Genomic DNA, 26371 nt, shown 5'->3' with positions numbered 1-26371 from the left:
TCTTCCAGTCACTGTTCTTCACACGACAGCTGTGACTGACATTAATAATTTGTTACAGTATTGAACACTTATACACTAATAGCTACCTCTCTCTTTTTTTGAGCGTTTCAGTTTAGCTGGTTTTATTTGTTAAGCTTATTATAATTCATTGGCACACTTGCAACGTTAAGACTCTTGTTCAAATGAAGAATCTCCCAATTACAAAACAGGAAGAATTTTAGTTATTCATTCATCGTCAGTAACTGCTTTGTCCTAGTCAGGGTCCTGTTTTATTCACAGTAATAATGGCACTGGGTTTTATCAACAGTAGCAGTAAGTCATGGTATTTGGGATTACTTTAATAGTGATAAATGGTCTGTGCCTTTGGTTCTAAAGCAGCAATTTCGTTAATCATTTTTGGACAGTAAATCTAATGCAAAAAAGATGCATTAGATGGTGATAATTATGAACACAACAAGTCTCTGCTTTTTCAAATGTAATCATGTTCACAGTTTATCAGATCATCATAGTTAATAGTTTATTTTAGGATAAGTATTTCCTTTTGGCATAGACACAGACAAAGAGGGTTTTATTGCTTATAAGAGTCAGAAGCTGTTGTCTGCAAGTGATGAGCAGCCTTATTTAATTTCCAGCAGTCATGGTCCAAAAAAGAATTACAGATAAACAATTTCGACACAGGCCTGCCAAGAGACCCTACATGGAAAGAGACAGATGAACAAGACTCAGTATACAGAGAGGCAGGGAACTACCCTAAGGCACTCCCCTTTGACCGTTTTTGGAGCAAGAAGGACCACTGCCAGATTTTATGGCATGGTGATGTTCTCCAGTTGGTCTTCAGAACACCAGTAGCGCTGGCACAAACAGTATGTCTGGAACACTAGGCAAAAGACCAGTGATAGCAAAACAGAATCCTCAATGACATACAAGCTAACACACTATCAAAACACTCAATAAGAAGAAAGATTTTTTTTTTAAATCACTGGCTTGTGTACTTTCTTTTGCACTTTCTGCTTACACTATATAGCCAAAAGTTTGCGGACACCTGACCATCACACCCATGTGTGGTGTTTCCCCAAACTAGTGCCACAAATTTGGAAGCACACAATTGTATAGAATGTCTTTGTAGGCTGTAACATTACAATTTCACTTTACTGGAACTAAGGAGCACAAACCTGTTGCAGCATGACAATGCCCCTGTGCACATTGTCATTATCACATTAAGACATGGTTTGCCAAGGCTGGAAGTGTGGAAGAACTCGAGTGTCCTGCACAGAGCCCTGACCTCAACCCCACTGAACACCTTGTGGATGAATTGGAACGCTGACTGAACCCCAGACCTCCTCACCCAACATCAGTGTCTGATCTCACTAATGCTCTTGTGGCTCAATGGGCAAATCCCCACAGCCACGCTCCAAAATCTAGTGGAAAGCTTTCCCAGAGGAGTGGAGGATAACAGCAAATTGGGACTATATCTGGAATGGGATGTTCAACAAGCACATGCTGTATGAATGTTATGGTCAGGTGTCCACAAACTTTTGGCCATATAGTGTATCTCCTATGCCATTATCTCCTCACTCTCAAAGTGTCTTATAAATGACTACAAAGAAAAAAAGTCTTTTTTTTTTTTTTTTTAGTATTTTTTATAGTGTGTTACACTCAGACTAAAAATACATGGTTAAACTGCTCCTCAGGTGTTATTGTCTAATTTGTGAGATGATTTGTGATTATGGAGATAATGGCAAAAGACATTAGCAGATTTTTCCCCTTTATTTGGAATGTTTTCAGCCTAATTGATATTAGCATGCTTCAAGGCATCATCTACAGGCTCCAAAACATAACCACAGGAGCTTTTACACTATAACAATGATTAACTACTAATGACAAAGTTACGTTCTTGAAAAGCTAAACATATGCACAGTTCTTTGAAATAAAGTTGAACTAGGATGGTCAAAACTGATCATGGATGTACTTTGACAGAAACTTGGATTAGACCAAATGAGTCCAGGATCCAGCTATATACAACACCATCATCCATTCGGCTGAGGAGAAGGCATCGCAATTATTTACAACCAGACTCTTGGTGTTGCACAGAAAAGGTGGATATGAATTTAACTCATTTTAAGTCAGTGGCTGCTCATTCATAGGGGCAATCATCATATACACTCACCAATCACTTTATTAGGAACACCTGTGCACCTGCACCTTCATGCAATCATCTGATCAATCAATCATGTAGCAGCAATGCAATGCACCAAATCATTCATATACAGGTCAAGAGCTTCAGTAGTTGGTGAGAATAGGGCTGGTCTGAGTATTTTAGAAACTGCTGATCTCCTGGGATTTTAATACACAACACTCTTTAAAGTTTACACAGAATGGTGCAAAAAAACTTTGTGAGCAACAGTTCTGAGAGCAGTTACGCCTTGGTGATGAGAGAATTCAGAGAATGCCCAGATCTGTTTGAGCTGACAGGAAGGCTACAGAACTCAACTCACCACTCTTTACAACCGTCATGAGAAGAAAACGCATCTCAGAACACACAACGTGTCAAATCTTGAGGCGGATGGGCTACAACAGCAGAAGACCGCATCAGGTTCCACTGCTGTCAGTCAAGAACAAGATCCTGAAGCTATAGCAGGCACAGGTTCACTGAAACTGGACAAATTTTGAAAAACATTGCCTGGCCTTATTCCAATGTGAATAAGCAATCAGCTCCAGCCTGTGTATTAATCCCCAGTCCTGAAGGGTCACATCACTGCAGATTTCACTGATGAATTAAATGGGTTGTGTAGACTACCAGTGCTAAATCTGAAACAATGATACAATTCAGGTAAACTTGGCTCAGTAAACATATACAGCACCAATAATATGCATTGAGAGACCCAAAATACACTTTGTGGTTATCTGGTTACATTTTATTCTATTTACAGTCATTTGTTATAAATATAATACATCATTTTGTCTGAAAAGCAATCACATAGATACATTAAATAACAGTTTAATCAGGGGTGACAGGTGGAAAGAGGAGCAAATGATTGGTTTGTAAAGAAAAGAAAATGACATATTTCCTGTGAAATCAGCCCAGTCCAGCAAAACAATACACACCAGAGTATTACACAGCGTGTCACAGTACTGCAGTGGGCTACTCATGCCACCGCTTCCTCACTGTCAAACAGATGTCATTCGCACCTCACTGGCTTTGACAGCTTGTACAGCCTGCTCATTGAATAAGAAATTATGCCATGATCCGTTAGGCAGAGAAAACAAGTCCTGCAGCAGGTTATATCTTTAGTTATGCAGCTTCAAGATTCCACATGGAGCAAAGTCTTTGTTACTGCAGAAGTGAAGCGTAGTGCCTGAAACACTGGCAATATGAGGAGACACCCATTTATTTAGCAACACACACGCACGCACGCACGCACACGCACAGGTTTAGTCTGAAGTGTTGATTTGGGTAAATAAAATGGACTTCATAAAAATTAAAAAAAAAAAAAAAAAAAAAAAAAAAAAAAAAAAAAAAAATGCTGATATGAGAAATATTCTTGGGAAAGACAAAAAAGAACCTTTTTACGTTTCAACTCCATTCTCTGTATTTAAGACGAAAACAACTATGGGTATGTTGGTCTTTATCATCTCCCCAGAGATTACAAGAATGTCAGATGCAGTACTGCACTTAAACATAACCTCGGTATATTGTTTCCCCCCCAAATTTAGTTTTTCAATTCTTTTTAAACAAGAAGTAGAAAACTGCTGCAGTCTGAAAGAGAATTGTTGCTGTAGGGTGGCGAGTTGAGGCTGGAGCAGCAGCAGTCCTGCACCGATGACTGGATCACACACTGTTAATGATGATTAGAGCTGGCATGGCGCTCTGCTGGCTGGTCTCACACATGGTGCCTGACTGGGCGAGCTTGGCAAAGACCCGCGGCGTGCCCAGGTTATACACACCAGCCTGGAAGAAGCAGGCCTTCAGCGATAGCTGGTGGACTTCCTGTGGCCTCAGCTGCAGCTTGTACTGGGTCTGCCCCAACCATGTAAACGCACCATGCACCTCTAGTGACTCGGGGCTAACAAGAAGAGAGACAGCACTTAGACAAAACACACACAACCGAAAAAATAACTTCACAGTGTGCTTGTAGTTTGTCAAACACTAGTCAGTCTTGATTACCTCGTCGTTTTCTGGCGCAGGTCAATGATGACATCCACCTGAGCCAAGGAACAGTTGGACAGAGTCAAGGTAACCGGTACCATGCATAAGCTGACGAGAGACAGATGGAGCAGTAGAGTGACAAAGTGACACAAATTAGAAGAAATAATTCAAAATGAATCAAAAACAGTTCATTCACACAGTAGACTAATTTGTATTCAGTCTGCAGTCTGTAGATTTACCAATATCATACATTCATCTCCAACATCTGTTCCTTCAGAATTTATATAGACAAAGCTTTTGACTGAATTTGTTTGAAGTAGGCCATTCAAGCCATTAGATGATTATCTATACTGTATGTAACCACAGGAAATAATGTACATTGGAGCATACAGGAACTCACCCAACTTCATATCAAATAACTGCTTGTCAAATTACAGACCAAAGTCGCTTTCAGGTTCCCGTTCGTTTTATGAAATCGTTTTCCAGTACATCTTTCATAATTTATAGACGAGACAGCAAATGCTTACAGAAGGTCATCTTAGAAGAATGTATCTTTTCAATTTTGCAAGATTGCCTGTCTATTGAAGGATCACTAATTACATTAAGTTTCATTAAATCTTTGCGTTATGACTGATTTGTTCATTTAGGATTTGGGTGTTTAATTTCAATTCTGCTATCTTTTATTAAAAAACATAAATCAGTGAGGATTTGATTAAAGCCAGGTTGCCCTCTATAGTTGTGAAGCATGTTCATGTTCTTGAGGTACTTGGTATTGCTATTTACAATTCTCTCTCTCTTTTTTTTTTTTTTTTGGTCCTCCTATTAGACGATAAAGACAGCAAAAGGAGAGGAAGACAAAGAACCAGAATGGTAAAATAAGAGTGCCTGTGACCCATCACTATTGTATCGCATAGTCTCAGGCTTATTCATCTCCATAACAACTGGTCACTTGTCCAGAGCTCTGACCTTTAACCTGTTTTCAGTCTCCAGGTGTAGTGATGTATACTTTATTTTCCAGTTAGAGGCCATGAATATACAACAACTTTCACAGCACCTCCTGGAAAACTCACAGTCACTTCAGTGAACATGCTATTTCCAGGTACATGGATATTTTGATAAGCTAATTAGTTTGTCTAAAATTATGAAAGACCTCTAAGGTTGGATGGTTCCTCAAAAGTGTGTGTGTGTGTGAGAGAGAGAGAGAGAGAGAGAGAGAGAGAGAGAGAGAGAGAGAGAGAGAGAGAGACCTTTTCTGTGGGAAGGGGTGGTCATAGGACTCGGGGTAGTGCAGACAGGTCTTGATGAGATGAGAAAGCTGTTCCAGTGAGGGTCTGCTGACAGGAGGTGGAGGATCAGGCTTGAACTTTAGCAGCACCATCTCCTGAGCTTCCTGCCACACAGACAATAACACAGTGCTGGTTCAAAGCTGTGTCACAGAATCCTCTCACTTGACATACTCGGAAGGACACGCAGGGGGATGCAGTTTAGTGTTTGTGTGTGTGGTAAACAAGTGAACAACATCTGAACTTGTATGTATTACTTCCTCAGTGAGTGTCTATGACAACGGTTGCTATGCAACAGTATAAAAAAAAAAAAAAAAAGAGGTAACAGACCAGATGTAATCTGTTCCAGAGGAGCGAGAGCTGAATTAATTAAGGAACTAATGTTTAATGGAAAAGTAAAAATGGTTGGAAGATTAAAAGATATCAAATAGTGAGGTACCAAAATTCAAATTCTTGGTCCAAATCAAAAAATTAAAAATTAAAAAGTGCAAATAAAAAGGAATGTGAAATGTTTGATGCTGGAAATTGTGCTGCGGTGTAAATGGTGCACAACCATGGTGCAAACCAGGTAATATAATATTTCTTGCACTTTTTAAATGATTAAAATGATGAAATGATTTTGCATTATTAAATTATTTTAATGGTCATATTTTGAGTCCCAAAATTAGTAACAAAATTTGGAACAGAATGAAGCCTACCACATTTTCACTCAAGCAAATTATTCATATTTCCTTTCAGTACAGAAGCAATTTAGTGTGGAACAAAAATACTCATGTCACACACGCACTGCTGGAAGTGTTGCTAACAGGTTTGCACAACTGAATTCTCGTTGAAATTGAATGTAACATAATAGGTGAAGTGAAAGTGAATAAAAATTCCACACATTGTGACATTAATATATTGCGATACCGATCGCCCACCACTAAAATCAGCCTCTGAACTGCGATTAGAAATTGCTTTTAAATCAGTCAATAACGAGAGAATGCAAGCAAAGCGTTAAGTCTTTTGAGAGATACCTCTTTCTGTGCGAGTGAGCATGCCTCCTTGCCAATAGTTTGCAAAGCAACGTGGAGTTGTCCCTCTAGAATGAGCTGCTTGTTGTCCTCCACAACATAAGCCTGCAAGAACAGAAGTACAAGGCATTAGAAACAGTATTTCAGAAATTTAACACACAGTGTAAAGCTCCTAAAGGCCTCAAATCAGCTAGGAAGCTGAATTGTTTAATAATTTTGCTTAGAACAAACATAATGTCTGTCTGGCAGTCTATTAGCACTTCTCCACCATACGGTGCACCACAGTAAAGTTTTGTTATCTTTTTCCCCAAGCACCATGCAAGTTCAGCTTTGACATATGGGTAGAGCTAGAAATAGTGCAGTGGAAATTGTCCACTGACTGTTTAAACACAGGAGTCAGAGAATTATCCTGATAATGTCCTTCTCCAGTGACAACAGTAAACTACAGTGTAATGTTTTAGATTCATTTTAATTGATTTTGGCTAATTCTTACTACTATTAATAAATAAAACTATTAATAAAGTTAAAAAATCCACCATCTTCTAGTCAGGCAAATCCCAAATGACATCCTATTGACTTTGCTCGCTACACAAAGTAATAATGCTGGAGGCCCTACCTATATTGAGTATGTGTTTGGGTGTGCACGTTGCCATTAAAGCCAAACTCACTGTTTCTTGTAGTTTATAGACCACTTTGGGAGAAACGCGATGTCAAATGAGATGTGCTGTTTTTTAAGCAGTACTTTACTACTCATGACTAGCATTAGTCAGGACAATAACCTCTAGCCAACTTCTTCCATGGGTATACGAGTTACGTGATGGAAAACTGTCACACAATCAACCAGGATATAGAGAGTCCTGGGTCAGTCCTACTGTTAGGCGGAGAAGCGATATATCTGCAACAATCGTAATCCCAGAGGTACATGCTGCAATGAATAAAATCATGCAGATACGGCCAGCAGCTTCAGGTAATGTTCACATCAACCATCAGAATGGGGGGAAAATGTGATCTCGGTGATTTTGACCGTGGCATGATCCTTGGTGCCAGACAGGCTGGTTTGAGTATTTCTGTAACGGCTGATCTCCTGGGATTTTCATTCACAACCGTCTCTATAGTTTACTAGAGTCGAGAACGGTGCAAGTAAAGAGAAAACACCCAATGAGAGTTGTGCGGCAGTGGGCACATTCTCACCAAAACTGGTCAGTTGAAGACTGGAAAGAACGTAGTCTGGTCTGATGAATCTCGATTCCTGCTGAGGCACACAGATAGTAGGGTCAGAATCTGGAGCCAACAGCATGAATCCATGGACCAAACGTGCCTCAACAGTCCAGGCTGGTGGAGGTGGTGTAATGTGTGGGGAATGTTTTCTTGGCACACTTTGGGCCCATTAATACCAGTCAATCATCACTTGAATGCCACAGACTATTTGAGTATTGTTGCTGACCATGTGCATCCCCTCATGGCCACAATTTAGCATCTTCTAAAGGCTACTTCCAGCATGATCATGCACCATGTCACAAAGCAAAATTAATCTCAAACTGGTTTTAGGAACATGACAATGAGTTCAGTGTTCTTCAGTGGCCTTTCCAGCCACCGGATCTGAATGCAGTAGAACACCTTTGGGATGTGGTAGAACGGGAGCATTAAAGTGCATCTGAAGAATCTGCAGGAATTATGTTATGCAATCATGTCAACATGGACTAGAATCTCAAAGGAATGTTTCCAACATCTTGTGTAATCCATGCCAGGAAGAAATGAGGCTGTTTTGAGAGCAAAGGCAGGCCCTACCCAGTATTAGTGTAGTGTTCCTAATAAAGTGCTCAGTGAGTGTATATTATAATGATTTCTGCCAGATGATTTAAGTAAATGTTCATAAAGTCTCACTGATTAGAAGGAACAGTAAAGTACCTTCCAAAGGACGATGATGTCGAGTTCCACTTCACTGCATTTCCGAACGACACTCATTATGCTGTCATCCGTCCTGCCAGCAGGTGTGAGGCTCTGCCTCCTCATGTGCGTGGCTCCACCTGGAGACACGCCTCCTTTCCTGGACTCAGAGGGCGGACCTCTCCGGAAAAAGAAGTCCGCACATGGAGTCATAGAACTGACAATCTATGCAGGGACACAAAATTAAACAAATGCAAAGAAATAAGCATGAGAACAAAATGATCAAGTAAAGAATTTGATTAAAAATGGCAGGTCAAGTCTTTGTGAAAAGCAATTATATAAACAAAATTGATTCATGTGTTCTGTCTATTTGAAGAATATGATTATAGTGAAACAGGCTTATGATTTACCTGTTCATTGCCAAGGTTTAGGTCAGCAAAAGTGTATTTCTCTGTTGTGTCTGAGGTAGCTGAAGAAATAAGAGAATACTGAATGAAAAAAAAGCCTCACACTGCTTCAAAGCAAAGTGTGACACAACACACAGACAAACATACACACACAAATGGGTAACAAATTAAATGCTTCCATTAGGCTGTGGGTGGCATTTTGAGTCAAGCAGTTCAAAAAAGCAGTTTTCTAGTCATCTTTTCCTTTCGTAATGCTATTTTTAGGCTGTTTAATTGGTGCAAACAAATCTGGACTGCTGACCTGACTCTAACTAGCTGAGAGAGATGGGATAGTAATGTGCAGCCCATAGTGCCAAATACACTCTTTCACACAGCGCTGGTCACAATGCTACAGTGCAAAGATTTTATTAAAATTTTATATTAGCTTTGAAGGACAACACAAATAACTGCAGCAGGAATTCTTAGTGGGATTAGTGGAATTAAAAAAAAAAAAAATATTTAATCCCGAGTGGGATTTAAAAAAAAAAAAAAAAAAAAAAAAAAACACAAAACACAACGACTTAGGCACACCTCTTCACTTCATGCAAAGGGATAAAGTGTTAACAGTCCATTAAATGAAGAGGAAAAAAAAGAAAAAAAAAAAGAAAAAAAGAAGAAGAAAAAAAAAACCAAAAAACTTTAGTCTTGTAGTCAACAGGTAGTCTTGTGCAGTTAACGGTAGAATCAGCTTCATCTAGACTGAAATTTTTTCATATAAATAAGTCTGCTTACATCATTTAGTCTGCTTTCTTTACCGAAGAACAAGAACTCGAGGCTATCATGAACACAGACTCACCCAAACTGGACAGCTGAAGACTGGAAAAAGACCAAGTGATGATTTTTTTTCCCCCTAATCTACAACTGTCCAGTTTGGGTGAGTCTGTGCTCATGATAGCCTCAGATTCTTGTTCTTGCCTGACAGGAATGGAACCCAGTGTGGTCTTCTACTGTTGTAGCTCATCCACCTCAAGGTTCGATGTTTTGTGCATGCTGAGATGCTTTTCTGCTCACCATGCTTGTAAAGAGTGATTTGAGTTACTATAGACTTCCTGTCAGCTCAGACCAGCCTGGTCATTCTCCTCTGATCGCTCTCATCAACAAGGTGTTTCAGCCTGCAGACCCTCGTCAAACACAAGATGTTTTTTGTTTTTTGCACCATTCTGTGTAAACTTTACAGACTGTTATGTGTGAAATTCCCAGGAGATCAGCAGTTTCTGAAATACTCAAACCAGCCCATCTGGTACCAACAACCATGCCACAGGTTTACACTTTTTCCTCATTCTGATGTTTGATGTGAACATTAACTGAAACTCTTGACCTGTATCTGCATGATTTTTGAATTGCACTGCTGCCACATAATTGGCTGATTAGATAACTGTGCATAAATGTACAATGCATAAATGTAATCCTAATAAAGTGAATGCTGAGTGTGTATGAAGTATTCTGTAGTTGGCAGTGTTTGTGTCTGCTATGTTTTCACTGCCAGAAGGTTTGAGATATCACCACTGATTAACAGAGGACTACGTATAGCTGAAACGCAGGCAGCTGAAACTGGGATGAGAACCGATTAACAGAAAGTGAAATGTGTAGGCTGGCACACGTTAACACTGATGAACAGTAATTATCTGCTAGTTAAAGTTGAAGAACTGAAATGCTGTGCATGTGGGTGTCTCTCACCTTCCTGTGTTCTGCATCTAGTTGCCCTGAAGCACAGCTTCCCCCTCTCCCTGCTGCCCAACTTAGAGTCTGGAAAAGGGAGGAGAAAAAAAAATCAAATTAAACAAGGGATTTAGATTTAGATCAATAAGAAAATGTGTATCTTGGAAATGTTCACACAGCGCTTTCATTCCTTTTTTGCAGCTTTGTTGCTTGACTTTGTTGCTTGAAATCTCTCTTAAAAGAAGCTTCTCTTACACTCCAGATCAAACGAAATCACAAATACTAATGCGCACAGATTTTGCAACTTTAAGATCTTAAGGGTCAGAGGTTTGATCAATAAAAGCTCATATTTTACTCTGCACAAAGAGTGTTCTGTTTTTAATTCCCACACTGCACATTTCCTATTCTCTACTGAATTTCTAAACCCAATATTCATTCATAAATAGGCTAAGAGTAAGTAAAGAGTAAAGCTCTGAGAAGCAGTGTGCCTTGGGTATCACAGAAACTATATTTTCTTCAACAAATTCCCTCTTCTGTACTGATGTGAAAGTTGAAAAGTGTTTATAACTGTTGATCAAAGCACCTTTTGAGCAAGTTGTATTGCTCTGCTTGTTCAGTTTTGCCATTGATGGTCATGAAGTGATGGGTACAGCAAGTGCTCTTTAACACAGTCACCTAAACCTTCATGAATTTAAATGCCTTGCTGCAATACTGATTCAATGCCACTAATTCCTGATTTTTATATGCCATTTAGAAATCAAGTGCTTCAAATTCCTTGGACTACAGATCTCAGAAAAGCTTAAATGGTCTAACAACACAAGTACAACCATTAAAACAGGTTTTTTTTTTTTCTTTTTTCATAGACTGAGAAAATAGGCCATAAGCACTAACACATTCATCAACTTTGACTGAAGTACAGTGGAGAATGTCATTATAAGTGGTTTCACTGTGTGGTATGGTGAAAGAACAGTTCAGGAGGGCATTTCACCGTGTTGTGAGGAATGCAGAGAAGACCACTGGCAATTCTATGTGGGACACTGACAAAATGCATGTTTCCCTGTTGTTACAATAAGCCCACAGCAATTATTAAGGATCCAAACCACCTGAGCAATAGCTGTTCTACCCCCTAGTGTTTGAGAGGAGTTATCACAGCATTAAGGTACAGTACACACTAGCAGACTGAAGGACTGGGAACATTAACTGAAGCTCTTGACCTCTGCATGATTTTTTGCATGATGCTGCTGCCACATGATTGGCTGATTAGATAACTGCATGATGGTGCAGGTGTTTCTAATACAGCGGATGGTGAGTATACACACAAAAGCATGTGTAAAGAGATCTTTGCACAAAGATTTCATAATAATTATTTCCTATTATTTTCACCACCAGCTTGTTTTTCTTTTTAAAACAGTTAATAGTGTAATCTCAAGAAAGTGATTTTTTTTTTCCCTACTAGAATCTCAAAACCTGAAAATCTCAAACTAACACCCCTAGACTTGACTATAAAAAAAATCACTAGCCAAAGTGTCAGGAAAAGTCTCGAGACAGTTATTAACAGTTATTAACAGTTATTAAGTAAGAACTGTTAACTCAGTGCTGAGGTGTTAGGTTCATATCAGCAGTCCTGCATCAAGCCGATCTGCTCACACTCCAAATCTTGCACAAAATACAAAAAAAATGTAATTCTGCACATTTTTATTTACTGTATGAGAACTATGACCGTCAGTAGTATGGCAGTCTGAAGGTCAAAGAAAGATCTGGTGATCAAGAGAACGGATTTGGAGATGAAATTTTCAATCAAAAATTCGGACCTTTGTCTCCAGCAGGATTGATGCACTTGTGTAGCCTCCACTGTCTGCTGCTGCTGGACACCTGCACTATGTGGAACTCGCGCACTCCTGCTTCACTCTGTACGTGAGAGACAGAGCGAGCTGTTACAATACTTACTCTGAATAACGACAAATTCTAAACTCATTAATGTTACTACTGATTTCAGCACTGACTCAAACACACATGCAAGAAATAATGTGTTGTTTAGCATCTTGCATATATTAATATGGGAGTGTTTTTAGTGATTGGGTGTGCAATCAAAACTTTCAGTTAGAAAGTAAACAGAGAGGCTGTTAGTGCATGAGAAAGTAAGGAGTGTCTGTGGGAAGGCGCATACAGTGTTGATGTTTTCCACATCCACGAACACCAGCATGCTGCCGCAGCGCTCCTCCTCCCTTTCCTCTCTCCTGACTTTTCCTGGCAGCGTGTTACTGCGACACGCTGTCACTCTTGCGCTCAGCGAACGACTCGCGCAGATGAAGGCTGTGTGGCGCAGCACTCGGTGACTGAGAATGAGGAAGGGAAAAGTGAAAGACAGAGTGAAGAGTAGTCATTCAAAGCTGTGAACTCCGTCATTTTCAGCAAGCACGTTTTTGAATAAAATATGGGGGGGAAAAAGCTCCCTCTGCTGGTGGCTACCTGAGCTTTGCATTTTTCTCCACACTCTCATAGTAAAACAGGAAGTGGATCTCGTGCACGCCCTCTCGGTCAGGGCCTCTGAGCCACAGTGGTATCTGTAGTGCCTCGCCGGGTCCCAGAACTCCTTCTGTTAAAGCAATCTCAGCTACTGTGGGCCGGTCATCCCCAGTCACGCCAAACGATGCAGGAGATACCAGCGTCACTGCAGCCACAGACGGGGGCATGACCATTGTCTTGTAGGCGGAGCAGTGTTCAGCAGCAGTGGGGGTCACTGGGGTGAGGTCAGAGGTCGCACTTCCGAAGGTGAAGAACTCCGGGTGGGTGGACACCACCCGCAAGCCAGTGAGGGGAACGGCGCTCACGTTGACAAACTCCACCCACGCTTTTCTGATCTCGCCGCATAGCAAGCCCGTGGGGAAGTTAATGAAAAACACCTGGGATAAGATGATAAAGAAAATATCTGTAAGAGCTCCTATAACAGGTGCCTGGTAGCTCCAGAGTGAACCTGCAAGCAAGACTAAAGCTGTAAGGGATTAAAGGTTGCTGCACAGACCTCCAGCAGAGGCATTGGAGGAGTGATTATAGGTTCAAGGCGACGGTCTGATCCGTGTCGGACAGAGGTCTTCTCCTCTTTGGTCGTGTTCAGTCTCGGCCCCTGGATTTCCAGATCCTGCCTCCCGCGGACACACATCAAACGACTGGCTGCTGAGCGCAGAAGAGAAACAACAATGCTCTGGAAGCACTGAAACGGATACTCAAGTAGGATCAAACATAGAATAATTCACCAGAGCAGGGTAAAATAATAAATGACCAAAAAAAAAAAAAAAATCAACGATGAAATGATATGTTAAGTTTATTGGTTTGTAGCAGACAACAACACATATGACATATTTGAATACAAACTTAGAACTGCATGTGTGCCATAATGCAAATAAAAAAGGTATATAAAAAGGCAGTTAGGCTGCTACAAATGAAACTCATCTCGTCACTGAGGATCAGAAGGGAGTGTGAGTGAGTGTTAGATACCTTCACCAGTGTTGCTGTCCTCCTCTCCAGTGCCCAGATTGTAGACCACACCGAGGACATGTAGCTCTCCTGTTTTATGAGGAAGCAATTTCAGCCGAGCCTGGAATAAATAAATAAATCTATCAATAAATAAATCAATAGTTAACACAATGACAGAATAAAAAAAGGAACATTTCTGAGACATGAACAAATACACCAAACAAACAGGACGATGAAAAAAAGAAACAAGAAATAAAAGAAGAAAAGTATAATAAAACTCCTCACCACTTTTGTTTCTTCAGGACTCATAGGGAACTCTGGAATGACTTCAGTGCTGATAAGGTCATTGAGTGCTGTGGCCTGAAACACAGAAAGCACATTAAACACAGGAGGCCTAATTAAACACTAACAATCAAAGCCTGGACAACTTTAGACTCTCTTACTTTGCCTGTGGCTGCCTCCTTTTCATTAGAGATGGGTTCTCCACTCGTGCCTCCTTGAGGCCCAGAAAAGTCCTTGGGAGTGAATTTCCACAGCAGAGACAATTCGGACAAAGCCAGTGGAACCTTCAGAGGATTTCTGAACACCACCTCCACGATAATGGGCTCTGCAGAGGTGCAGCATAATGGAGCATGTTGGCAGTGTGATTTATGCTACGGATTTGCACAGGTGTAACATTCATGCAAACCTCCAGATTTAAATGACAAATGCTTAAAAAAAGGTTCCACGTCAACATTATACACATCAACCACTCTGTAATGTGAGTGAGATTCTTATATTAGCATTTTCATGATTATATAGCCTTCAGCAATACTAAGCTGCTGCCACAGTCACTGTACCGAAACACGCTGTGAAAGTTTCTATGCCCAGTTTCTCACCCAGCTGTGTTAATATTTAACAGAGCTGGAAAATATAGTTTGTTAGGCATGTTGTGAAACAAATACTGAAAGTCTCACTGGTGGCTGGAGACATTAGAGGAGTCCTACCTTCCACCACAGCGAGGGGGTAGCGCAGGTTATCGGTGTGACTGCTGAGGCAGTACTGAGTTGGCTGGAAGCTGACGGGCACGCTGCCCCGGTTGACCACAGCCACCACCTGCTCTTCCAACTCCGCCCACAGCTGTGACTGCTCCCGGTCGTATTCCTGATCCAGCCACACATGGGTGGCTGCTTGCTTTTCCCCTGTGAACATCACATACACACATGCCTGCAATCAGTGACATCTAAAACTACCAACCCACTCTTAAGCTTCAAGAATCATTTGATTTGAAAAGCATGAGAACATAAAGACAAAAAAACAAACAAACAAACAAAAACACTATTACGTAATGTTTGACTCTGGTAAAAGACACCCTGATGGGTAGCTACAATAATTATATTTGGCTGGGTATCCACTCTGCTAAATGTTACCAGCTTTTTTTTTTTTTCTCTACTAGTGAAAAACTCAATTTTTTTCCCCATAATCCCCCTATACTACAGGGACCTCTGGATACAACAGGTCTGAAATCTGAAATAATGGTACACCGTTATTTGATGCTATACAAGAATGGATACGTTCATATAGTTAGCATGTACAGTTAGCGTTACTTTTGCTTTCTAGCTAGCTAAAACACTCCTATATACTTAAAGGGCAGAGGTTAATCTAAAAAAAAAAAAAAAAAAAAAAAAGTTTGCGCAAATGCATGAGAAATGTATATAAGTACACACACACACACACACACACACACACACACACACACACACACACACACACACACACACACCAGCCATAACATTAAAACCATTGACAAGTGAAGTGAACAACATTGATTATCTCATTACAGTGGCACCTGTCAAGGGATGGGATACATTAGGCACCAAGTGAACAGTCAGTTCTCAAAGTGGATGTGTTGGAAGCAGGAAAAATGGGCAAGCGTGAGGATCTGAGCAACTTTGACAACGGCCAAATTGTGATGGCTAGACAACTGAGTCAGAGCATCTTTAAAACGGCAGGCCTTGTGGGGTGTTCTCGGTATGCAGAAGTTAGTACCTGCCAAAAGTGGTCCATGGAAGGACAACTGTTGGACCAGCGACAGGGTCATGGGCGCCCAAGGCTCATTGATGCACATGGGAACCGAAGGATAGCCCATCTGTGCCGAACCCACAGAAGAGCTACTGTAGCACAAATTACTGAGAAAGTTAATGTTGGCTATAATAGAAAAGTGTCAGAACACCCAGTGCATCACAGCTTGCTGTGTATGGGGCTGCGTAGCCGCAGACCAGTCAGAGTGCCCATGCTGACCCCTGTCCACCTACAATGTGCACGGGGGCATCTAACTGGACCATGGAGCAATGGAAGAAGGTGGCCTGGTCTGATGAATCACGTTTTCTTTTGTGAACGTCCGAGTGCGTGGACGTCCGAGTGCGTGTGCGTCACTTACCTGGGGAAGAAATGGCACCAGGATGCACTATGGGAAGAAGGCAAGCTGGCGGAGGCAGTGTGATGCACTGGGCAATGTTCTGCTGGGAAACTTTGCATCCTGGCATTCATGTGGATGTTACTTTGACATGGACCACCAACCTAAACATTGTTGCAGACCAAGTACACTCCTTCATGGCAACGGTATTCCCTAATGGCAGTGGTGTCTTTCAGCAGGATAATGCACACTGCCACACAGCAAAATTTGTTCAGGAATGGTTTGGGGACATGACAAAGAGTTCAAGGTGTTGACTTGGCCTCCAAATTTCCCAGAACTCAATCTGATTGAGTATCTGTGGGATGTGCTGGACAGACAAGTCTGATCCATGGAGGCCCCACCTCACAACTTACAGGACTTCAAGGATCTGCTGCTAACGTCTTGGTGCCAGATAGCACAGCACACCTTCAGAGGTCTTGTGGAGTACATGCCTCAATAAGTCAGAGCTGTTTTGGCAGCACAAGGGGACCTATACAATAGGCAGGTGATTTGAAATGTTATGGCTCATCAGTGTTTATATACAAATATAAATTTGTCCAGTCTTCAAAATCTTGAATTTTGAAACAGAATGTCCTCCACCATGTTCTCCACTCTCAGGTACTGAGACCAAGCTGGGCTGTTGCTTGTGTATGTCCTGTGAGTAAAGAAGTTTTGGAAACTGCACTGGGGCAAAATGTTGGCTTTGCTTACATGACTGCAGGTGAGAATTTTGCAAGTACTTTGCTTGAATTTAACCCCTCAAGTGTTCATATTCATGTGTATGCGTGTGCAAATAAGAGCTAGTATACATCACTTGTGCATGTCTTACCCTCCGCAAGTCTGCGCTCGTGGCCAAAGAACACGCGCGTCTGGGTGCAGAGTAAGCAGGGCAGGGGCAGCTGAGGCAGAGAGCTCTCGTTGGACGGCTGACTCACACTCTGAAAGTACAGGCAAAAATGCACAGAAATGCAAAATCAAAGTCACATAGAGAGCATTTCCAAATCAATTCCATTCAAAGATTGTGTTGCTCCGCAGAAAGGACACATATAAATCTACAAGCTGAATCTCCTTACACTTTTCTTTCTTGCTTCAGCATGTTCCTGTCCCTAAGCTTCAAATCCTGGATCCTTTTGTCTTATGGCTCCTATACATCCAGAGCTATTATCCCACACCCTATTTAGTGCCTGACATGTCAAAATGGGAAACATTCCACAGTCATCCACAAAGAGGGATCCCTACCTAATCAGGAAGAATAAAAAAGGTATTCAACGTTAAAGTGCCAACTTTCAGTAAGCTATTAGCTGTTTTTGTACCATATTCTGTAAAGTGTAAGACACTTTCTTTTGGCCTATAACAGGTTCTGCAACTTGATTTTTGTTTCAACCTGTCTGCATTCAAAATCAGTACTGTCCTAAATCGGCTGCTCTGCATAAATAGTCACATATCAGTAGACAAAATATCTAAAGCCATTTCAGCTACACAGATTAGTAAGAACCCTGGTGTTCCAGACAAAATGTAAAATAAGCGATTTTCTGCTAAACTTACACCTCTGTTGGTGAACACGTATAATGCTGACATCATTACATTTTTACAAAATCTGGGGGAAAAAAAAATAAAAAAATCTCTGACCAAAGTGGATTTATTAAAAATAGATTCAATTACCACCTTTTTTATAGTCTTAATCCAACTGCTATAAAGATACACCTACATCAGCCAATACAAATAATGCTTTTTATTTCTTATACATACTTCACAGTCTATTGTGTTACAAGACAAGGCTGTGTTTTCCAGTCAGAGTTCATGAATCTTGGAGGTTTGTGTAACAGATGTAGTGCCTTACTTCCTGCCATAAGTTTAATTTGGCACCCATGGAGCCAGGTTTAACTCTGATCCTCACTTTCATCATCCACTGCTGGCTGAATGAACTCAAATAAGTCCACTCAGCTAAAATTAAAATATTCCAAATATCCAGTCTTCAAACCACATGGTTGTCTCTCCTTTTCCTATAAATCACATATGTTCTCAAGCAGCCATAATACTGTACATGATGCATCTAACCAGGTAAAACACTGGTATCACCTATATACTTTCTTTCATCTGGTATGGCATCATTAGGCATCATCCTCTTACCCTATACACATAAAGGTATTCCCTGAAGAAGGCGCTCTGCTGCGTGGCAGACTGCTTGCTGTCGCCGATCAGAATGTGTCGGAAAGCGGCTATGGCGTTCTCTTGCTGGCACAGAGTGAAGGACTGTCGGCCGATGGTGAAGTTGATGTGATCCTCGGCAAGAGTCCAGCCCTTCCCCTTATACACCTGCATGGCCTGGCAGTAACACCGCAATGCATGTCTCTTCTGCAAACAGAGAAAGCAATAAGAATAACGCATATGAGGTGGAAAATGATGACTTCCTGAAATCTGTGTGTGTACACCTCTTCCTACAATGGAATAAAAATAGAATATATAAAGAAAGCCATGTCAGTACAGACGGATATAAAAATCAGTGCTCGCACCCTTTTGCACTGACTTGGAGGTCGAGAGAACAGATTCATTACGTAATTATGTGTTAATTTCCTAATGCACCTTGTTAAAACAATATACATTAGAAACTATGACAGATTCAATAAGGCTTACATTTTACCCTCAGTGTCTAGACACAGCACAAAGATATTATCAGACAGTGATTACAAGCAAGACAACACACGTGTTCCAGTACATCACCTGGATATTACAGACTTAAAACTAAAACTCAAACAAAATCAACAATGCTTATCTTTCCAACACACACAGCACTGCTCGACACTACAGTATACAGCTGTAGAAGAGTAATGATTTATATTCTCACTATCCGGCGTCACCCAGAAGAGGATGGGTTCCCTTTTGAGTCTGGTTCCTCTCAAGGTTTCTTCCTTATGTAGTCTCAGAGAGTTTTTTCTTTGCTGCCTCTGGCTTGCTCATTCGGAATGAAACTAAATCTATATCCAGATATCTGTAAAGTTACTACGTGTCAATGTCCTTTGTTAGAAGCGCTATATAAATAAAATTTAACATCTTTGTACTGCTTTTAGCTACTGATTCCGAGCATGCACCAGCTTAAAAGACTTTTGATAGCAATTTTCTTATTAGCGCTTATTTAGTTTATGGCAATCTCCAGAATACATTTTGAATGTTTGCTCCTCAGACTACATAAGGCTACACTATTTAATTTCACTGATTTTCTTAGCGATGGTAACAAAATGACACTACTCTCAAGCTCCTGAAACTACTGGCTCTTGGTTCCAGTCAGACAGCATTTTCAAGTACTGGAGAATTTTTTTTTTTATCTACAGTTGAAAAGAACCTGCTCAAGAAATTTATCTGGAGATATTATCACTGATCTAAAACCACCTTAAAATGGACAGCAGGTACTGGTTTGGCCCAGACAGAAATGTCATCCTAGCAAGTGAAAATATCTTGAATATAGTCAAAATTATCTAGTATTTCTTATAAGATTACAATAAACCAAATATAAGATTATTAAACCTATTTCTGGACATTATTCATTCCAAGCTTGTAGTTTTCTTATTCTATTGGCAGATAATTTTGCTTCTTTTTAGAAATAAATGCTTAAAATGAGTCAAATTATCTGCCAATAGAACAAGACTATTTCAAGCTTGAAATGTACAAATGGCTCGAAACAGGTTTAATAATCTTATACTTGGTTTACTGTAATCTTATCATAGGAAATACTAGATATGTGATATATTACTAGATGTGACTATATTCAAGGTACTTCGACTTGATTAGATGTCATTTTTGCAGTGAGTGGCGTTATAGAATAGAAGGCTCAGTCTCACCTGTCCGGCTTTGCTGAAACGGTGGCCTGACAGGATCATGTGGAAGGCAAACTTCCTCACCATGGGGCTGCGCATGTTAATGAAGCAGTGAGCTGCCTGCTCCAATAAGAGCGCACTCCGCAGGTCAGAGTCCTATCATAGACAAGACAGATTACAAATGCAGAGTACCGAATCCTTGCAGCTGAAATCCACATCATTCTCATTAAAACACAGATAAGGATTATAAAAAATACCAGAGAAAGAGCAGGAATGAATTGAGTACCAAATCAGTATGCGCAGAAAATGCGCATATATTTACACCTTCAAAAAAAAAAAAAACCTCACCTCACTGGTCATCTTGATGAGGAGAGCTGCAGCTTCTGAGTATTTGGCCTGACTCTTCAGTACTTCAGCACTCAACAGAGCACAGCGCTCTGCCAGGACCATGTTTCTATAACACACACACACACACACAAAGTATAAAACTAGACAGATTATAAAGTCAAAGTTACTCCTAAAAAAAAAAAATCTATAAAATTATTATATTCTACCTTATTATATAAATTACTGTTTACCTTTACAGTGTTTAATAGACTCCTATTCAGATAGCATCTTATTTTCGTTTACAAAAATAGGTTTCCCTCCATTCTCAATGATTCAAACAGAAGCCTAATTTACTAAAACCAAGATTATTTTCTCATATCAAAATGCAATGTCATAAATATCTCAGGTGACGATAAGCATCACTTCCTTCCTGTCATGAAACAACATGTAAAGCCAAATCTGTCTTTATATCATTACAACTAAAAAGTTTATCATTCACTTTTTACCTATGCAACATGATGTTCTGCAGTTAAAATTACACTTCAAATAGCAGGCTACATATGACACGAGCCTGTTATTTGAGTAAAGTAAAGTTATTACTTCCCGCTACTAAACAGGCTGTTCATGTGCACAGTTTCTAAATAAATACATGCTCAAAAATAGCAATGGTGGATTAAAAAAAAAAATAATAAAAAAATAAAATAAAATAAAATGCACGCATGTCCTACTTGCAGACATCTCGATATGTCTGGATGGCTGTCTCCATGTAGTGGGCAGGGTACGGCCTGGGGGCTCCACTCTGCAGAAACGCAGATACAGCAGCCATCTCCTACAAAACCACACATACAAACACAAAAGTTTCATAACATGCTAGGGCATCAGAGCTAGCCACATATCTACTGTGCATGTGTGCATGTGTGTGTGTCTAACCAGTGCTCCAGCAGCATACAGCATGGCCTGGTCAGAGAGGAAGTCCTTCTTGGCAGTGTGGTAGCAGTTGTAGGCCAACTCATAGTGCTGAACCAGAAAGCACAGGTCAGCCATCTTTCTAATTTGCAGCTCAGGGGCTTCTGGGGGGTATCTGAGGTCACAAAGGTCAAAAGGTCAGATGAGCATTTCTTAAAAACAAGCCCATGTGTATTATCTGCACACTCACAGCAGTCCTGCAGTATTTTTTAGTTCAGCAATGCTCTTCTCTGGAACCTTGCCACCCCCAAACCACTTCTTTGTAGCTGAGAACAGAGACCTACTTAACCCTTTCCTTGACACCAACTACAGAGAGAGACAGACAGGGTTAATGAATGAGATGAAAAGATGAAAGGACAAGAACTGTTTTGAGGAAATTAATTTGCTTTAAAATGAAGTCCAATTTTGACAAAAGTGTACGATCAAAGGATACACTGAGCTAAATGTGATGCTAAAAAAACAGTGTATTGTTGAAACACCATGTATTCATCAATGCTAATATTTTTCATGCGTTCAAGAGAAAAGTGCTTTTTTTTGGCAATAGTATGTATATGGTGTGTTTGAGTGTGTGTAAAAGAGAGAACACCTGGTCATTGAGCTGGCGGATGTTCTTCTCGATGTGTGGCAGCAGTCCTCTGAAGGTGAACTCCTGGATGAACTGGCGGATGCGGTCATGGTCATTGAGGGTTAGGCAGGCACCATGAGCCTGTGATGATGTTGGGGTCTGTTTCTGTGACCTTGATAGATCCATGTCCACACTGTTCATAGCCTCGCGGGGGTTGCAGGGATAACCTGGGTCAGCTGTCTGGTCCAGTTTCAGTGGATGGGTATTGGTGATTGCATCTGTAAATGTGAGAAAAACATCAGAAGAATATTAAAGAACCATTCCCTCAATTAAAATGGGTTAATAACACTGGTGTTCCATGCAGAAAATCACCTGAGGTGTCAAGTCCATCCACTTCAGAGTTATTCTGAATGTTATTCTCCCCAACATTATTCACCATAGCTTCTTCGTACTGCTCCTGTATCGTGCAAACACAGGAAGGCTTAAGCTTACGCAAAGCTGTAGCAAGCAAGTCTGAAGCTGGGTTAGAGGAAAATTCCAGCAAACCTAATTTCAACATATTCGCTGGTTACCAATGATAAGAATTTAGACACGTTTACCTGTATTGAGACAAAAGAACGCCAGATTACGCAAAACACTTTTGAGGGAAGTCTAAGAGCAGTTGCTGAGGCAGTCAACATTTATGGGAAATGCTAGTTACTCTAGTTAGTTGTTCTAGGACCCTGCATAACCCTGAATAACCATCAACAATGCCAAAAAGTGAGGTATGATGCACTGAACCACAGTTACATACACAACTTTAAATTTCACCGCTCCTAACCACCAGGGGCAGTGAGTCATGGGAATGATGTTCAGAGATGATGTCGCACTCACCCCACAAGGAGGGTGAAATTAGCCTTGTAGAAACTGGAGGTAGCAGCAGCACAGACTTCGGGGGGAGGAGTCATGCCTCAAAGAACTGTGCATTAGGAAGAGACAGTCCTCAGTGTTGTTGGGACTGGGCAGTCAGCCTGCCTATAGGCCTTGGTGGTGATGTCCACCACCCAGCAGACCAGTCTCTGGTAAGGCAAGGGAGCCCCACACATCTTTCCTGACAGATGAGCAGCTGATCTGAGGATCAGACATCTGCCATTCAGTCTAAATAGCACCACAGAATGATGGAACACTCGGCAGGTTTGCCTTCATGGAACACTGCAAGGCCCATATAATAGGAGCTCTTGTGTTCAGGAGTGGTTCCTGGATTGCTAGATGTTGCATAGTACTCAGTCTGCGCAACATAGTACTCAGTCTGCGCAACATCATCATCTGGCTGTGGGTGCGATATCTTTCCATCGATTCGGGGTAGCAGATCTGCTTGAGCAGGAAGTTACCAGGCTATTACAACCACAAGTGAATGTAGCAGGGGGAACGAAGTGTGCTGGTGTTCATGCTGTTCAACGTGTAGCAGCAGAAAAGAAGAAAGGGGAAAATGGCTATATAACAGCAGCAGTTTATGTAAATACTGCATCATATGGCATCATCATTACTTTGGTGGAAGATTGATTCTGACTGCTCTGTAGAAAGCTTTCATAAATGATTCAGCCAAAAGTATTGTTAAAGTAAGCTCTAAATCAGTACAATTCAGACTTTGTGGTGGCAACATAGGTGGATCAGATGGCACGTGGATACCACAAAGCCTTAGGGAAAGGATGAGTAACTAGAATTCCTTTTTACTGTATTGCTACAGTGTTGGAACATTGGAGAATATGACAGAGCATCTTTGGTAGGACTGTCTCTCATGTCTATCCCATCCTAAGACCTTTTATTGTTGAGAAGTCCTGTTTGTTGTAAAAGTATACTTATGGAGCTCAGCAACAACCCTTAGACTTCCACTAAATATGAGTTTCATGTTCACAGGTTTTCAGTTATTTTCTCAGTATAGGGTCAAATGCTACTGATGTGGTAGATATAATTTAGGAATTATATGAGGAATGAGTGTCAACAATGTAAATAGGTTGCTGTCGAACTCACAGAGCTGTAGATGTGGTTCTTCTGTAGATACTGACTCCAGGGGTCAGGCATTTGCTCATCTGGCCGAGCAGCACCTGTTCCGGAGTTGATCTTCAACAGGTAACAGCACTGAGTACCGTACCTCTGCTTCATGTCCTCATATATGGAGTCTGCCCTGTAGAGAGAAGTAGGAGATGAGGAGGAGGGAGTAAGAGCAAAGGACAGCAAATGTCATATTCCAATATATGCAAGTTCATTAAGTAAGGAACAACACACAACAGACCGTGCTGCTACGCAAAAATACCACACAGGGTGGTGTAATACGGCCCGATGTGAAATGCATTATTTTTGTGTAGCAGCACGGTCTGGAGTGCGCTATTATGCTTATACCACAGCAATTTACCAATGATAATAAATTAATTTATTAATGAATAATAACACGCTTTTTAAAGGTTTATAGTTACATTTACTGTTGTGGAACTTCCACGATACAAGTTAGTTCCTGTTATCGCTTACATAATAGCAACGCTATACATTCCCTAAAAAACTACAAAGCACCATGACTTTTACAAAGTACTGATTACTTTCCATAAATGTCTCTAACGAAAAAAACAAACCAAGACAAAGCATCACCACATCAACAATTATACGTTTTCTCAACCAACACGTTTTTTTTAAAAACTGCTTATCATCATAGGGATCAGATTACGTGGAACATCTGCCATACAAGTCCCTGTGTATAAGCTGTTACTATAGAAACAATAATGTATTAGAATGAGAGCATTAATACATATTTATACATTTATATTTATTTTATATTTGTTACCTAAAATTTATCCGTACCTTCTGATCATCGGATTCAAAAACTGTGCTGTGGTAAAAAAGAAATTAAAACTATGGATAAAGAAAAAGTTCCTCTCCCTTTAAGTCTTGTAAAAAGTATTTGGAGGAAGGGAAGACTGCACAAATCATTAAATAAAGTTTTGTTTGGAAATTTTAAAACAAGACAGTTCCTGAACCTTTTTAAATGTCAGATAATTTTCAACGTTTCCTCAGAAAGGCCTTTAAGGACAATGTTAAACGTGTAAACCTGCAGCTCAGTAACTGGAAAAACCTGGGTGAGTAAATAATCTCTCAGATTCACCACACAAACCAGCCAACCTATAAATAAATATTCAGCTAGACTGGTGCTTCGCAAACCTCTTTTCGTCTCCATCACTGACGTCGTGAAGTAGGACGTAGTATTTGAGGGTGTTGGGGATGAACCATTTGGGGTAAGTGTACTCTCCACTGTGCTGGATCCTGTGCTGCTCCTGAGAGAGCTTCTGAAACTGCTCAGTGGGCACGGCTTCATGAGACGACACCACCAACATACCTACACACACTCAAGTGAAGGAACACACACTCTAACACTCAAGGAATGGGAGAGAGCCAGAGCAAGAAAGACCAGGAAAAAAAAAAATGATGGATAGAGTGAGAAAACGCAAGCCAATGTGCAAACGTGAGAAAAAGACACAGATACAGGAGTAAAGAGAAGTGTGAGAAATGTGAGAGAAAGTGAGAGACAATGGTTCTTAGGGCTGATTTCTATCAGCATATACTATCTGCAGGCACGTGTGGGGCTGAGTGTTAACATCCTTTCGCATCATGTGAACTTGTGCAGTATGTTACAAACCTGACTGTACAGGAAAAGAAAAACAACTAAGTCTTAACTGTAGGAAGGAGAATGGAGAGGGGTAATGGACTGGGTGTGAAAGAGTTGTTTACACTATAATCTGTAGCAATATTATTCTAAAAATTACCTTATTTCCTTTGTGGAAAAGTTGCACATACTAAAAGAATTTTACTTGAGGGCTTGAGCGGGCTTTCAGAAATAAACACAGAGAAAGTGAAAGAGAAACAGCACAAAGTTAGCTATATGAAATTAACACAAAGCAAAAATTATCGCTACCAGAAGCACATTTCCTTTCAATACCTGGTCCTGGCTACATGATGTAAGAGAAATCAGTCTATTTCTTGTGCTCATTAAAACGTCACAAGCTCAACGGTATCCGATAAAGTTCTCTGCTCAACCGATTTGCCTGTTGTACAGCACCACAGATTCGCACCGCTTATTGACATTTCAGAGGTTTGCGCATTCCCTTCTCGAGCTATGCTTACGCATAATCCCTGTCTCCTCATTCATGATGCAGATACACACTCTGCAAAAAACATGCATCAGCAAAAGAAGCGACTTAATGAAGAAAAGAGAGAAAAGTGTAGATTTTTTTCTCTCTCATGCTGACAATAATGTATGAATGTTGAAGGTGCTGTATGAAGTGGCTTTAATTTGAAGTAGTGACTTTAATACTTTGCATGTATGATGTGGT

General features: G+C 40.6%; 1 protein-coding gene across 4 annotated transcripts in view; it reads right to left on the bottom strand.

Moving 5' to 3' along the window:
- Nucleotides 1-2893: 2893 nt before the first annotated feature.
- Nucleotides 2894-26371, bottom strand: part of trappc8 (trafficking protein particle complex subunit 8) — a 37642-nt gene continuing 14164 nt past the window's right edge. For 2 of the 4 annotated variants that reach the window (XM_026944682.3, XM_026944684.3), the window contains 26 exons: nt 25203-25377; nt 24024-24177; nt 22386-22470; nt 22035-22291; nt 21639-21754; nt 21413-21563; nt 21211-21311; nt 20504-20609; nt 20180-20311; nt 18474-18698; nt 17173-17281; nt 14896-15090; nt 14353-14516; nt 14195-14269; nt 13931-14030; nt 13458-13609; nt 12905-13338; nt 12603-12771; nt 12247-12343; nt 10454-10522; nt 8741-8799; nt 8352-8555; nt 6447-6548; nt 5395-5537; nt 4166-4255; nt 2894-4064 (listed from right to left, as the gene is read on the bottom strand). In XM_026944682.3, coding sequence (XP_026800483.3) covers nt 3830-4064; nt 4166-4255; nt 5395-5537; nt 6447-6548; nt 8352-8555; nt 8741-8799; nt 10454-10522; nt 12247-12343; nt 12603-12771; nt 12905-13338; nt 13458-13609; nt 13931-14030; nt 14195-14269; nt 14353-14516; nt 14896-15090; nt 17173-17281; nt 18474-18698; nt 20180-20311; nt 20504-20609; nt 21211-21311; nt 21413-21563; nt 21639-21754; nt 22035-22291; nt 22386-22470; nt 24024-24177; nt 25203-25377 — 3899 coding nt within the window. In that variant the 3' untranslated portion in view covers nt 2894-3829. The remainder of the gene's footprint in view (nt 4065-4165; nt 4256-5394; nt 5538-6446; nt 6549-8351; nt 8556-8740; nt 8800-10453; nt 10523-12246; nt 12344-12602; nt 12772-12904; nt 13339-13457; nt 13610-13930; nt 14031-14194; nt 14270-14352; nt 14517-14895; nt 15091-17172; nt 17282-18473; nt 18699-20179; nt 20312-20503; nt 20610-21210; nt 21312-21412; nt 21564-21638; nt 21755-22034; nt 22292-22385; nt 22471-24023; nt 24178-25202; nt 25378-26371) is intronic. The other 2 variants (XM_026944683.3, XM_026944685.3) reach the window with 1 other exon arrangement.

This window comes from Pangasianodon hypophthalmus, chromosome 19, assembly GCF_027358585.1.
Source record: "Pangasianodon hypophthalmus isolate fPanHyp1 chromosome 19, fPanHyp1.pri, whole genome shotgun sequence".
NCBI lineage: Eukaryota > Metazoa > Chordata > Actinopteri > Siluriformes > Pangasiidae > Pangasianodon > Pangasianodon hypophthalmus.
Note: the sequence above shows the minus strand (reverse complement) of the source record. Positions and strands in the feature narration are given on the sequence as shown.